Raw genomic sequence first — 15,651 nt, 5'->3', positions numbered from 1 at the left:
GAGGGTGGGCGGGGTGGCGGCGGCGGCGGCTGGAGAGCCATTTCCTTTCTGCTCGCACGGCCGGCGAGGCTCCACCTCTTCCTCGAGAAGCTGGATTTTGAATTTCCCAACGCAGGGGGCTGCCTCCGCCGGAGAAGCAGCGCTTTCCCAAGCCCGATCGCCGGTGGTATCCCAGGTGAGGGTCTCCGGAAGGAGGGCCGGGGGGGGGCGGCGGAGGAGGGGTCTGGCGGGGCTGGGAAGGGGGGCGAGGCTGGAAATGGGGTCCCCGGGTCGGGGCGGTGCAATGGTGCGCCCTCGCCTCCCCAGCTCGGCTCAGAGGCGGAAAGGGCGGTCGGAGATGGCCGGGAGCACAACTTGAAACGATGCGGTTAATGCAGGGTTAATTTGGCGCAGGAACAAACCCCCAATGTTCGTACCCTCCCAACATTTCTCCAATGGAAATATCCCTCCATCATCATCGTCATTTTATGATTTATGGGTTTCCCCAGCCACACTGGGCGGCTTCCAACATACATAAAAAAAAAACATTTTTAAAACTTCCCTGTGCTGGGCTGCCTTCAAATGTCTTCTAAAGGTTGTATATAGTTACTGATCTCCTGGGGGGGGGAGGTCGCAAAACTCCGTTACTCTCCAACATTGAAAATAGAGGCATCCCAATGAAAAGTGGGATCAAATCAGAAATGGGGGGCAGCTTCTGCAAATCCAGGGCTGTCCCTGGAAAATATGGACGCTTGGAGGGTCTGTAAGACTCGCACTGCCGCACGACAGCAGTGAGTTTTGTGTGGAGCCATTTGAAGACTAAAGGGTCTATTTTGGCCTTAGGCACGTTTGTGGAACTTCCACCAGCTCATTTTGTTTTTAATGTTGGGTTTTTAAATTATTATTGTTACATGGAGGGCCACCTTTATTTTCAAAGGGTCTCAAGTTGGTTTGCCTGGTTCTCTTGCCCATGCCATCCTCTCAACAACCCTGTGAGGTGGGTTAGGCTAAGAGATGAGGACTGGCCCAAGGTCACATGGCTGAGCGGGGATTCGAACCCAGGTCTCCCAGGTCCTAGTCCCAACACTCTTAACCGTTACACCGCACTGGGTTTTAAATTGTTGTGATCCGCCCTGGGACCTTAGGACGAAGGTGTGAGGGTTTGTTTGTTTGTTTTTTTCACAATTGAGCGGTATACAGTGGTACCTCGGTTTCCGAACGTCTCCGTTTACAAACGCCGTAAACCCGGAAGTAAACGCTTCGGTTTTCGAACACGCCTCAGAAGTCGAACATGCCGCGCGGCTACTGCTGAGTGCAAGATCCTGAGGCCTAGCTGCCGGCTGTTGAGTCCTGAGCACGGAGGTGATATTTGGGCTTATTTGGTGACTCTCTTGCAACCGCTTTGTTTTTGTGACTGTGTGCAATCAAATCTCTGCTCATCTCATCTCAGGATCCCTCTGCCAATCACCCCTTTGCTGTGAGAAATGGATAACAGCTGCAAAGCCAAGAGAACCATTAACAGAACAACCATAGAGGTGAAGAAGGAAATTATTTCCAAACATGAAAGTGGTGCCCGTGTACGTGACCTGGCAAGGCAGTTTGGTATAGCCAAATCGACAATTTGTACCATCTTAAAAAATAAAAAAGCCATTAAAGGAGCCAACGTTGCAAGAGGCGTTAAAACACTTACAAAACAAAGAACGCAGACCATTGAGGAAGTGGAAAAATTGCTTTTCATATGGATAACCGAAAAACAGCTGGCCGGTGACAGCATTTCTGAGAGCATGATCTGTGAAAAAGCTTTACGTTTGCACGCCGACCTCGTCAGAAACATCCCTGGAGCAAGTGAGGGTGAGATTTTCAAGGCAAGCAGAGGGTGGTTTGATAATTTTAAGAGGAGAAGTGGGATACACATTGCGGCGAGACATGGTGAAGTTGCCATTGCCAACAGAGAAGACGCCGACCAATTTGTTTTGGAATTTCAAGATTACGTAGAGGCCGAGGGTTTCCTACCCCAACAAGTGTTCAACTGTGACGAGACAGGCCTCTTTTGGAAGAAAATGCCCAAGAGGACCTACATAACAGAGGAGGAGAAAGCATTGCCAGGACACAAGCCCATGAAAGACAGGCTGACCCTTTTATTATGTGCGAACGCAAGTGGAGATTTCAAGCTGAAGCCATTGCTGGTCTACCTTTCGGAGAACCCCAGGGTATTTAAGAAAAACAATGTCATCAAAAGCGAATTGCCTGTGATGTGGAGGGCAAATAGCAGAGCTTGGCTGACCAGGCGATTTTTCGTTGAGTGGGTTCACGAAGTGTTTGGGCCAAGCGTGAAAAAATACCTCCAGGACCAAAATCTTCCACTGAAGTGCCTGCTTGTTATGGATAACGCTCCAGCCCACCCTCCAGGATTGGCGGACGAGTTGATGGAAGAGTTCGGTTTTATCAGTGTCAAGTTTTTGCCCCCCAACACGACTCCCCTCATCCAGCCCATGGACCAGCAGGTCATGTCCAATTTTAAGAAGCTTTACACCAAAGCAGTGTTCCAAATGTGCTCTGAGGTGACCTCGGACCCCGAGCTAACCCTCAGAGAGTTCTGGAAGAACCGTTTCAATATCCTACATTGTTTACATCTCATAGACAAAGCGTGGGGCGATGTGTCTCAGAGAACATTGAAGTCGGCATGGAAGGAATTGTGGCCGGCAGCCGTTCCTGAAGGTGTATTTGAGGATGTTGGAGAAGATGCTCCTGTTGTTGAGGATATTGTGTCTCTGGGGAAGTCCCTGGGCTTGGAAGTGAGCAGAGAGGACGTCGAGGAGTTAGTGGAGGACCACAAGACGGAGCTCACCACAGAAGAACTCCAGAACATTCTGATGGAGCAGCAACAGGCGGCCACTGAGGAAGTGTCTGAGGAGGAGGAGGACGAGAAGAGAAGAGAAAGCGTTCCTACTGCTCTGATCGAAGAAATGTGTGCGAAATGGGCTGAACTGCAAAGCTTTGTTGAAAAATATCACCCTGATGCCGCTGCTGTCAGTCATGCCACCAACACGTTCAATGATAGCGCTATGTCTCACTTTAGACAAATTTTAAAACAACGGAAAAGATCCGCTGAGTCTGAACCAGGTGTCAGTGGTGTAAAAAGGGAAGGCATGGCAGGACGGGAGTCAGCTAGAGGGATTCTGGAAGAGGGCTACGGGACACTTGAACAGCAGTCACCTTTTGTGATTATTGAAGGGGACTATCATCATCTTTGCAGGTAAGGAAAAAAAATGACATTTCCGTTTTTATCATCTACAGTACTGTTTTTACACTAGTGGCCAAAATTGTGGAAACCTTTTGGGCAAAGTGTATTTCAAAGGTTTGGTGGCTCATAACACCACTTTTTGGGGGGAGTAATACCATAAAATCAGTGCTTTTTTCTGGGGGGGACACAGGGGTATGCATACTCCTAAATATTTTGTGAATCTTTGTACTTTTCTCCATTTACTGTATTTATTTTTCCCAATTTGAACTATAATTTTCTTCAGCCAAAATGAGAGTACCCCTAAACGTTTTTTCAGGAAAAAAAGCACTGCATAAAATTATATACCAATGGAAATATAATTTAATGAAGAATGTAATGCAACAAAGTTTGTTCAGTTATCTGTATTCTATCAAAGGTTATAGCCAAATAACCAGAAAAGGGAGTGTTTAGAGAGCCAATCAGGTGTCATCTTGTTTTGGCAATGATGGCTCATGACACCACTTTTTTTGGAGTAATAACATAAAATTATATATCCGTGGAAAGATAATTTATTGAATAATGAATGTAATGAAGAAGCACCTGTCTGAGCTGCTGCCAGCCAGAGCAGGCGGCAAAGAGCTAGGTGGGGTAATGGTCTGGCTCTGGATAATGCAGCTTACTGTGCCCTGTCTAAGCCTTAAAAATAATAAAAGAATAATTTTTAAAAATTATTATTATTATTATTAATTGAACTTCTATATCACCCTATACCCAGAGGTCTCAGAGTGGTTCACAGAAGAAAATCAAAGTATAAAACCACAAAATATATACAGTGGTACTTTGATTCTCAATCTGTTCCAGAAGTTGGTTCCAAAACCAAGGTGCGCTTTCCCGTAGAAAGTAATGCAAAATGGATTAATCTTTTTAAAACAACCCCTAAAACAGCAATTTAACATTAATTTTACTATCTAATGAGACCATTGCTCCATAAAAATGAAAGCAATAAACAATGTACTCTAGTTCCATAGTCATTCAATCAGTAGCTGAACTGGGTTCCACACAATCACAAAAATAAAAACTGAAAAATATACAGTGGTACCTCTGGATGCGAACGGGATCCGTTCTGGAGCCCCGTTCGCATCCTGAAGTGAACGCGACCCCTGCGCGTGACATCATTTTGAGCATCTGCGCGAGCGGCGAAACCCGGAAGTAACATGCTCCGTTACTTCCGGGTCGCCACGGAGCGCAACCCGAAAATGCTTCAACCCGAAGTATGACAGCACAGCAAAAACAGACAGACGTTAGCATAACACTCAAAACGGAAGCGTAACACTCAGTTCAGAAGCATAACACTCAAAACGGAGCACGTTCAGCTTCCGAAAAAAGTTTGCAAACCGGAACACTTACTTCCAGGTTTGCTGTGTTTGGGTCCCAAGGCATTTGAGTACCAAGGTGCCGCTGTAATCAAAATCAAAACAATAACCCCCCCTATAAATTTTATTTATGTTTTATTACGTCACACTTAGCCTTGAATCCCGTCTCGCCCTTTCTCACCCAGGCCTCATCAAGCTTGGTACGCGAGGCCGCTAAGCTACCCAGGGACGACAATGAAAGAGGCGCTTGCCGCAGGCTCGGAAGATTTCAAGACAGGGGTGTTTGAAGAGGCCGTTCCTCACCCCAGCCCACCTCACCTGGAGCCCCAGGAGATCAAGGTGGAGCCAGAGGAAAGGCCTCTCCACTCCTGGGATGCTCAGTGGCAGGGCTGCCCTCCGGGAGACGAGCCCTCGCATTCCACGTGGGACGCTGCTCGGCCGTCGGGGGACGTGACCCCTCCGGTTATCCCGGACGTCCGCCGGGAGCCTGCCGGGAAGGGGAGGGCGAAGCACGTCCCGGCCTTCCGAGACGGAGACTGGAAGATCTCCAGGACCCTGAAACCAGGAGACCCAAACGGGAAGGGCGATGTCCCGAGCGGAGGCAACATCGACACGGAGGCCAAGCGCCAGCGTTTCCGGGGTTTCCGCTACTGGGAGGCCGAGGGGCCTCGCACGGCCTGCGACCGGCTCCAGGAGCTGTGCTACGGCTGGCTGAAGCCGAAGAGGCACACCAAGGAGCAGATCTTGGAGCTGGTGGTCTTGGAGCAGTTCCTGGCCGTCTTGCCGCCGGAGATCCAGAGCTGGGTGAGGGATGGTCGCCCCGAGACCTGCGACCAGGCGGTGGACCTGGCAGAAGCCTTCCTGCTGAGGCCTCAAGAGGTAGGGAGCAGGTGGGAAGGGCAGGTGAGGGGTTTTTGGGGGGATCGGGAAACTTCCTCGGGAGAATATGACAGGATGGTGGTGGTGTGGGTGCAAGGAGCAGGGAGCCTGGACCCACATGGGCAAGGACACAAGCTCACCCAGTGAGTGGGGATTCGAATCCGGGTCTCAATAACAACAACAACATATTATTTATACCCCACCCATCTGGTTGGGTTTCCCCAGCCACTCTGGGCGGCTTCCAACAGAATATTAAGATACAATAATCTATTAAACATTAAAAGCTTCCCTAAACAGGGCTAGGGATGCGGGTGGCGCTGTGAGTTAAACCACAGAGCCTAGGACTTGCCGATCAGAAGGTTGGCATTGCGAATCCCCGCAACGGGGTGAGCTCCCATTGCTCGGTCCCTGTTCCTGCCAACCTAGCAGTTCGAAAGCACGTCAGAGTGCAAGTAGATAAATAGGTACCGCTCTGGCGGGAAGGTAAACGGCGTTTCCGTGCGCTGCACATGACCCGGAAGCTGTACGCCGGTTCCCTCGGCCAATAAAGCGAGATGAGCGCCGCAACCCCAGAGTTGGTCATGACTTGACCTAATGGTCAGGGGTCCCTTTACCTTTAAACAGGGCTGCCTTCAGATGTCTTCTAAAAGTCTGGTAGCTGTTGTTCTCTTTGACATCTGGTGGGAGGGCATTCCACAGGGCGGGTGCCACTACCGAGAAGGCCTTCCTGGTTCCCTGTAACTTGGCTTGTCGCAGCGAGGGAACTGCCCGAAGGCCCTCGGCGCTGGACCTCAGCGTCCGGGCAGAACGATGGGGGTGGAGACGCTCCTTCAGGTATACTGGGCCGAGGCCGTTTAGGGCTTTAAAGATGAGCACCAACACTTTGAATTGGGCTCGGAAACGTACTGGGAGCCAGTGTAGGGCTTTCAAGACCAGTGTCTTTCAAGACTCTCTCAACAGTTACGCTGTACTGGGTTTTAAATTGTTGTGACCTGCCCTGAGACCTTAGGATGAAGGTTTGAGAACCCAGTCATCAGTTGCTCAGTCTCTCTCCCTTTCTGGTGAGATCCACACAATAAAATCGAAACGCATCCAGCTCACATTTAAAAGCACCCGGCTTCTCCCCAAATAATCCTGGGGATTGTTGGTTGTTGAGGGTGCTGGGAATTGTAGCTGTGTGGGCGGCGGGGGAACTACACTTCCCATGATACTTTTAGGGAAGTCTTTGTGTAGAGCTGCTCTCCATTGCTCACAAAACACCCATTCATTCTTACTGGGAGGGAAAAAAACAATGGTGTGTTGTGAGAGGAAAGTGGATAGAGAGAAGTTTTTTCTCTTGTCATAATCCTGGCCTGCTAGATGTTGGCAGGCAGGGTCGAGGGAACAACAATAGAGTGGTGCCCCGCAAGACGAATGCCTCGCAAGACGAAAAACCCGCTAGACGAAAGGGTTTTCCGTTTTTCGATGCGCTTCGCAAGACGAATTTCCCTATGGGCTTGCTTCGCAAGACGAAAACATCTTGCGAGTCTTGCAATTTTTTTCGCTCCCCCCCCTTTTTCTAAGCCGCTAATAGCCTTTTAGCCGCTAAGCCTTTAATAGCCGCTAAACCGCTAATAGCGCTAAGCCGCTAATAGGGTTGCTTCGCAAGACGAAAAAACCGCTAGACGAAGAGACTCGCGGAACGGATTATTTTCGTCTTGCGAGGCACCACTGTATCTGAAGAGAGCCGCAGCATTTGGACCTTTTTTAGTTTAGACAAAAAGTGAGCATGGCCAGTCTCTCTTTTGATTCGTTCAGGCTCCCAGTTCTGAGGCAGGATCCACAAAACCACATCTCATTCTTGACTGAAACGGTTGGTCAAGACTACTACCCATAGCTGTCAACGTTTCCCTTTTTTTAAGGGAAATTCCCTTATTCCGAATAGGATTCCTTGCAAGAAAAGGGAAAAGTTGACAGCTGTACTTCTACGCGAACCTAGGGGGTGGGCTGTCTTTTCCTTCTTGAGGGGCGCATTCCCTTCTGAGGGCCACGCTCCAGAAGCAGAAGTGAGAGGAACAATGGATTCAAAATTTATTTTTATATAGGACGGTGGGCTGGTTTCTGCGCAAACTCACATACCCCTCTCTAATCCAGACATGATCAGAGTTCAAGAACACATCATGGAGGGGGGCATAGGCCGGAGTCTGAATTGGACAGCCTGCTGTTGTGTCTTAATAACGGGGGTCACTTTTGGCTGTTTTAGGATCTGGACACGTACGACGAAGTGGTTGTGGGCCTGTCGGATGGAGACCAGGCTTTGATGGAGACCGAGGTGAAGGAAGAGGTCGACGACAGCCCCAGCTCGCCAGGTAAGGCTTTCTTGCCTCTTAAATTCTGTGCTTTCCGAAGGCAGCTTTGGTTGAAAAGAGCCTGGCTGCTGCGTCAGGTCAGATACGATACGATGCGATAATCTTTATTGTCATTGTCCCATACAGAACAACGAAATTGAAAAATCTGCATAAGACATTCAAAACCCAACAAGCCTGCTATCCCAGCCTGGTTAGCCCCCTAAAAACTTTGATACCCCATTTTTAAATACAAGATACTCCCCTACAGACTCCTTAAAGGTAAAGGTATAGGGACCCCTGACCATTAGGTCCAGTCGTGACAGACTCTGGGGTTGCGGCGCTCATCTCGCTTTATTGGCCGAGGGAGCCGGTGTACAGCTTCCGGGTCATGTGGCCAGCATGACTAAGCCGCTTCTGGCGAACCAGAGCAGTGCACGGAAACGCCGTTTACCTTCCCACCGGAGCGGTACCTGTTTATCTACTTGCACTTTGAGGTGCTTTCGAACTGCTAGGTTGGCAGGAGCAGGGACCGAGCAACGGGAGCTCACCCCATCGCGGGGATTCGAACCACCAACCTTCTGATCGGCAAGCCTTAGGCTCTGTGGTTTAACCCACAGCGCCACCCGCGTCCCGTACAGACTCCTTACAATGCATTTAAAACCAACATCGCATTTGGGTAGAAGCTGTTTCTCAGGCAGCTAGTCCTAGTCTTTCTAACCCCTGTACCAGAAGGCAGAAGCTGAAAGAGATCATTTCCGGGGTGCCTACTATCCTGCACTATCTCTGCAGCTTTCTTATGGCACCTGGAAGCGTAGATTTGATCCAAGGTGGGAAGAGTGCACCCAATTATTCTCTCCGCAGTCTTTACAACCCTGGATAGCATTGTTTTTTCCCTGGCTGTGCAGCTCCCAAACCACACACACAGACCATAAGTTAATACACTCTCAACAGTACAATGGTAAAATGCCATCAACAGGTCCTTTGACAGCCCCACCCTGTTCAGGATCCTGATCTCCCATTGGCAACCAGGGGAGCCCACAAGCAGCACCCAAAGGCAACAGCACTCCTCCTCTGTGGTTTACATCTGTTGTTGTTGTTGTTTTATTGAATAAAAACCACAATATATATATTCAAAATAAAAACAACAACCCAATGATACCCCCCCCAAAAAAGAGGCACATTTTAAAAGAGTATAGGATGTCACCAGGTCAACCAAAGGCCTGGTTAAAAAGGAACATTTTTGACAGCGCCTAAAGGTGTATAATGAAGGAGCCAGGCGAACTTCCCTGGGGAGAGCATTCCACAGACAGGGAGCCACTGCAGAGAAGGCCCTGTTCTCGCCTTGCCATCCTCCAGACCCCTCATGGGGGAGGCACAGAAAGAAGGTCCTCAGAGGATGATCTCAGGGTCTGGGAAGGTTCATATGGAAAGAGGCATTGCGGTCCTGAGCCATTTAAGGCTTTATAAGCCAAAGCCTGCACTTTTAACTGGGCCCGGAAATGGGACCCCTGTCTGAAATGATCTGGGAGGCTTTGACTGTGTTAGGGAGGAAACAGGAAGGGAGGGTAAAAAGGATAAAAGTTGGTGGCAATGTAAAATTAAAAAGGCCTGGGAAAAGACATATAAAGATTGGAAAGGAATGTGGAAAATTATTGTTGTTAAAAAAAATTGAAGTTACACTATTGAGATGTACAGGTCTTGATGGACTTATTGAACGAAATACTTTGTTCCTGTACTTAAGAGTGGACGCCAGGCCAAGACCCGCCAGCTCCCACAAAAGGAAGACTCCTCTGCCAGAGAAGATGAAGAAGACTGGCAAAATAAACTCTTGAACTATGCAGGACAAATCAGTTAACTTGAAACCCAAGAAAAGAAAGAGGACTTTGGGTTTTATAAAAAGGGGCAAATGTTTAATGCATATCTTTTAAGCATTGTGTATAGATTTTTACATTAGTCTAACTTCTAAAAGTCACTTGTAACAAGTTTAAAATTGTTTTAGGTTTAAAATTGGGTTATTAGGAATCTAAGGTTTAAAGGATGTGTGTGAACGAGTACTAAGCAATGGAACCAAGAGGGGGAGTGGAGGGGAGTCAAGCAAAAAGTATGGTTTAAAAATTTGTTTATGATGTTTTCTTTCTCTTTCTGCATTATAGTTGCTATTTTTATTTTTGTTTTTGTTGTTACTTTTGGAAAATTAATAAAATGTTATCAAAAGAAAAAAGAAAAAATAATAATTGGGCCCAGAAACTAATTGGTAGCCAGTGCAATCGGATCAGGATCGGTATAATAGGCTCAAACCGCCTTGCTCCGGTGAGCAACCTGGCCGCTGAATTCTGCACTACCTGAAGTTTCCGAAATGTCTTCAGAGGCAGCCCTACGTAGAACGCATTGCAGTAATCTAACCTTGAGGTTACCAGCACATAGACAATGGTAGTTAGGCTATTCTTGTCCAGATAGGGGCGTAGCTGGGCCATCAACCGAAGCTGATGGAAGGCGCTCTGGGCCACTGAGACCACCTGAGCCTCAAGGAACAGCAAAGTTGGTATCCAAAGGCATTTGCCATCTCTGACTATGGCAGGAGAACGTAACCATTGTGACCTGGGTTCATGGTATCCCTGCAGAAATCCCCTGAGCATGGGCAGTCCTCGCTGCATTATTTTTGCTCACAGCTGTTGGAAGGACATAACACACAATGGAAATGTTAGTGTTTGAAGTCTTAAATGATCTGGAATAATAAATAAATCATATTTTTTTTATTTATTTATACCCCGCCCCTTCCCAGTTCAGAAAACCGGGCTCAGCGTGGCCGACAACAAATTCAAACCATTTAATTGATGCAACAAAAAACATCATAAAATACAATATAAAACGTGTATAACAATAAATTCAGAATTCAAAAATCAATTTAGGGGGGGGGAAATCCATCCAATAAACATTAGATGATCACCAGGGCTAGCTGGCTAAGTTAGGCCTATTTGGGCCAGCGAGGAGACCAGGGGAGAATTAGCTGTGGGATCCCAGAGCGGGTAATCTTCATAAAAAGGGGAGGGAAGGAAGGGGAATAAAAGATCAGGCTAAGTTCAGATTGAAAGCCAGGCGGAATAGCTCTGTCTTACAGGCCCTGTGGAAAGAAGTTAAATCCTGCAGGGCCCTGGTCTCATGGGACAGAGCATTCCACCAGGTTGGAGCCATCATGAAAAGGCCCTGGACCTGGTGGAGGATAGTCTGACTTCCTTAGGGCCCGGGACCTCTAAACTATGGTTATTCATGGACCTTAAGGTCCTCTGCGGGGCAGACCAGGAGAGGCAGTCTCGTAAATACGAGGGCCCTAGGCCCCCTCCTTCACTACAGGCCATCTTGTTGTTTTAGTGGTGTTCAATAAGCAAAGCTTCGTTAACTTGGAAGGCCTTACACATCGGGCTTGGGATGTTGCACGAGTGGAAGCAATGGGACTTTCCCTCCTTCTGCCCCCCCCCCAAATCTGCTCTGGAGGGCTGGGCGAACCCCTATAATAACAATAATTTATTATTTCTACCCCGCCCATTTGGCCAAGTTTCCCCAGCCACTCTGGGCAGCTCCCAACAGAATTAATGATAATAATATTTTTTTTTAAGCAATAAAACATCAGACACTAAAAACTTCCCTAAACAGGGCTGCCTTCAGACGTTTTCTAAAAGTCAGTTGTTTATTTCTCTGACATCTGATGGGAGAGTGGGCACCACTACCGAGAAGGCCCTTTGCCTAGAACAGGTGTAGGGGGTTTGCAGGGTAGGAGACGGGGGGACATAGTGCTGTGCAAGCAATTTAATTCCACGTTGAATCCCGCTCTATACGCAATTCATTTCCATGTACTAAATTCTATTGCAGTTTCTGCACCCTTGTAGAAGTCTGTACCGGCTTGCACGGTGTTCCGTTCTGAGGTGGACTGCCGCAATAAAACGCTGTTCTCTTCTGCTCCAGGACGTGAAATATTGTTGGATGAAAGCGGAAAGGAAGCGCGGCATGTGTCCGCCGAAGAATCGGAGTCCGATATGGAAGAGGAAGAATGTGAGATGGAAGAAGGGAGCTTTGGCGATCCGGGCGGAGCAGAGGGACACATGGCAAACGAAATCCAAGTCTGGAAGATCACGGGGCCCCAGAGCTTGCAGGAGGGCATGGGCAGACACGTGTGCCCCGTTTGCGAGAGAGCGTTCACTCGCAAATCGAGCCTCAACCGACACCTGATAATCCACTCGGGAGAGAAGCCCTACAGGTGTCTCGATTGCGGGAAGGGCTTCAACCGCAGGACCAACCTGATGGCTCACGAGGCCGTCCACACCGAAGAGAAGTCCTACCAGTGCTCGGAGTGCGGGGAGAGCTTCAAGCCGAAATGGGGCATTGCCCCGTACCAGGTGGATCCCACGGGGGAGAAGGTCTACAAGTGCTTGTCGTGCAAGAAGAACTTCCGGCAGACGGGCAGCGTGATGAGCTGGCGGCTGCTGAACGAGCAAGGGAAGGAGATCCCGCCGCAGCCCTCGGACGCGCCGGGCCCCGAGAAGGAGGAGAACGTCCCCGAGCACCAGAACGAACCTGAGATTGATCTGGGGAAGGACGTGTCCGTGGGAACGATCGAGTCTGTGATCGTTCCGGGCGGCGACCTTTGCTTCATCAAGACCCCAGCGAAGCTGTACAAGGGGAAGCGGATGAGCCCCTGCCCCATTTGCGGTAAGGTCTTCGCCACGCAGTCGAGCGTCAACCGGCACCAGAGGATCCACACGGGGGAGAAGCCCTACAAGTGTTCCTACTGCGGGAAGAGCTTCAACCAGAAGACCAGCCTGCTCACCCACGAAGTCATCCACACCGAGGAGAAGCCGTACCAGTGCTCCGACTGCGGGAAGAGCTTCCGGCACTCGTCGGGCCTTCAAGTGCACCAGCGGATGCACACGGGAGAGAAGCCGTACACCTGCCTGGTCTGCCGCAAGAGCTTCAGCCAGCGGGCGCACGTGATCAAGCACATCGTGAGGAAGCACAAGGGGGAGAAACCCTCGTCCTACGTCTCTCAGCCGTCCGAGAGCTGAGGCGCGTGTCCCCTCCGGCCTCCCGGACTAAGATACAAGAGCAGACTGCAGTCTTAGCGTAGTTTGTTTAGGTGTAAGAATCCCCGCCCGTTCAGGATCCGCTCCTGACTTTTTGGGACTGGACATGCCTCTTTCTTGGAAAGAGAAAAATCCCAGGCCAGTGTACTCAAGCAGAGTCACAACAGGCACACTCCTCTGAGGGAATTTGACTGTGCCGCTATATTGGATTTGAGCAATCGCACTTAGTCTCCGGATGGGCAGCATTTGTTGCCGTCTCGTGGAGGCCAGCCGGAAAGAGGGAAAACCTCTGCAGTGAATCGCTTGCCCCTGCTCACTAGCGTACCCTGATGCCCAGTATGGGAACTGCAGCGATAATTAACACCAGAGCTTTTCGGTTGACAGACATCCACCTCTGTATATGGTTAGGTTGCTGCTGTGCCAATAAATGTTGGTTGGTGGACATCTGTGGATACGCAGAGGGAATATACCTCTTTGGGCTATGAAGAACTTGTTGCAATTCCATCCTCCACCCCCATCAATGATTTCTCTATATTCGGAATGGATGGGGCACGAGGAATATGGTGACAGTTTTCTCTGTGTTAACTGGTCATGGACAACATGCAACATGCGACTAGTCCTATATAGTTTCTGTGTGTTTTAGTAACTTGACGTCGGATTATGTCTCTGCTGCAAAGTTTTGGTAACTGGGGGTTTGAGCCTGGCATGTGGGGCTCACCTCTGTGGGTGTACGAAGCAGTGGGCGGCTGATTCATTAGGGCAGCTGCTTATTGGGTCTGGCAGGGCAGAAGGCTGGGAGAGCCAGTCTAGTTCTAGTTTCCCCCTATTCTCCCTGCTCTGCAAGGAGAACACTGTGTGTGCAGGTGGGTGTCGCTGAGGACCGGCTGAGTTTGGTGGAGCATTGACCCCACCCCCATTTCGCCTAGTGGACCAGCCTCTGTTGCCTGCCGCCTGCCGTCTTACAGATCGCTCAGAGGAGTGTCCCACGCTGCCCTCAGTCCATTTCCGCCCTTGTAGAACTCAGCAGGAGGGTGGGGACAAAAGCAGAATTAGTTGGCTCCACCTATTCCAACTCTATGATTCTTTCATTGGCTCTGGCGCCACCTGCTGTTGGGCTCCTTTCCTCCCGCCCCACCACAGCCACTGACCATTACTCCCCTTAAGTAGTTCTAGGATTGCAGCCCTAGTCTTTTGGGTAGTGAGGGTGCCGTGTAGTATTTTTTATTAAAGTTTAACTCGTGTATGAAATGTACGCAGGCAGCCCCGGGTTGAGTCCGTCACCCCTTAAAGAAGTGTCTCGGGTGGAACAATAAGCCTTGGAGCATTTTTTTTTTAAAGAATAAAATAGTATTTTGTATCAAAGTAATAGTTTAGTTAGTTTATTATCTGCATCCCGCTTTTCTACTACAATAATTAAAGCGGTTTACAATTTATGTAATAAATAAAATAGGCTGGGAAATAATTTTTAACCATACCTTGCAAAATTGTACACCTTTCAAGCAGTAAAAGAACTGTCCCTTTAAAGATATCACTAGATCGGCCAGCTGACTTGGTGTGAAGCAAGCTTTGGGTGTTCCCTTTGAGGACAATTTAGGGCAGCTTTCCAAAAATCCCCTCTGGATTAGTCTTTCCTGTTCTTGGTGGACTTCCAGATGTTTTGATTCTGCCGGCTGGCGCCGGTGGGAGTCGTAGTTCAAACATCGGGGGAGGCACCTGGTTGGGCAAGGCCGCGTTACATACTGGGCAGAGCCACGCCACCCATTTAAAGCACAACCGACGCACATTTAGAGCACATCACTTCCCCCAAATAATCCCTCAAACTGTAGCTTGTTAAGGTAAAGGTAAAGGGACCTCTGACAATTAGGTCCAGTCGTGACCGACTCTGGGGTTGCGCACTCATCTCACTCTATAGGCCAAAGGAGTCGGCGTTTATCCGCAGACAGCTTCCAGGTCATGTGGCCAGCATGACTAAGCCGCTTCTGGCAAACCAGAGCAGCGCACGGAAATGCTGTTCACCTTCCCACCGGAGCGGTACCTATTTATCTACTTGCACTTTGACGTGCTTTCGAACTGCTAGATGGCAGGAGCAGGGACCGAGCAACGGGAGCTCACCCCGTCATGGGGATTCGAACCGCCGACCTTCTGATCGGCAAGTCCGAGGCCCTGTGGTTTAACCCACAGCGCCACCCGCATCCCTTGTAGCTTGTTAAAGGTGCAGGGAATTGTAGCTCCGTGGTGGTGGGGAACTACATTTCCCATGATTCTGTTGGGAAAGCCATGTGCTTTAAATGGACGGTGTAGATCTTCACAGTGCCGCCCTGCAGTAAATTTCATGTCTTTGTCCATGGTGAAAGCAGATGGATAAATAGCCATCCATATATTGTTGGTGTTGTGCTTTCAAACAGTTATGGCGCACAGATCTACAATTTACAGGGCAGGTTTACAGAGATGTAAGTCTTACTCAGTTCAATGGGGCTTACTCCAAGGCGAATGTGTATCAGATTGCAGCCTGAAGCAAAATTGCTTAATTTATGGAGTGCTTGTTAAAAAAAGAGTGCGGCAGGAGGCACATGAAAATGACTTTCTGGAAAGTGTTCACAAATTGCTTCATTTGGATCTTATCAGAAGTTTTCTGTCACAATGTTTGCCAGTGTTTTCTCTCTCTCTCTCTGCATGGGAAGGTGAGAAAGACCTTGAGGGATTTCTATGTCGGAGAGACAGCCTGTGATCTTCTCACGAAATAAACAATGAAACTAATACCAGCCTCCTAATTGGGTTCCAGATCTCCAGAGGTT

General features: G+C 49.0%; 1 protein-coding gene across 2 annotated transcripts; it reads left to right on the top strand.

The window, feature by feature from the left end:
• Positions 1-39: 39 nt before the first annotated feature.
• Positions 40-15,613, top strand: LOC310701066 (uncharacterized protein). Of its 2 annotated transcripts, XM_083491201.1 has the most exons (5): positions 40-175; positions 1,430-3,235; positions 4,761-5,454; positions 7,697-7,802; positions 11,742-15,613. In XM_083491201.1, exons 2-5 carry the CDS (start codon positions 1,464-1,466, stop codon positions 12,836-12,838), a joined length of 3,669 nt encoding a protein of 1,222 aa, XP_083347327.1. In that variant the 5' UTR covers positions 40-175; positions 1,430-1,463; the 3' UTR covers positions 12,839-15,613. The 2 variants fall into 2 exon arrangements, with proteins under 2 accessions (XP_083347327.1, XP_083347328.1); XM_083491202.1 differs by lacking the exon at positions 1,430-3,235.
• The last annotated feature ends 38 nt before the right edge of the window (positions 15,614-15,651 follow it).

Source organism: Podarcis liolepis (assembly GCF_965112155.1).
Source record: "Podarcis liolepis genome assembly, chromosome: 2".
In the NCBI taxonomy this organism is placed as follows: Eukaryota; Metazoa; Chordata; class Lepidosauria; order Squamata; family Lacertidae; genus Podarcis; species Podarcis liolepis.
This window is presented reverse-complemented; position numbering and strand designations above follow the sequence as displayed.

Excerpts from the sequence above, each read along its gene's own strand:
- LOC310701066 (XM_083491201.1), top strand. The coding sequence starts at position 1,464 with ATGGATAACAGCTGCAAAGCCAAGAGAACCATTAACAGAACAACCATA. Across the intron at positions 3,236-4,760 it reads GACTATCATCATCTTTGCAG|GCCTCATCAAGCTTGGTACG; the intron begins GTAAGGAAAAAA and ends TTTCTCACCCAG. Across the intron at positions 7,803-11,741 it reads CGACAGCCCCAGCTCGCCAG|GACGTGAAATATTGTTGGAT; the intron begins GTAAGGCTTTCT and ends CTTCTGCTCCAG.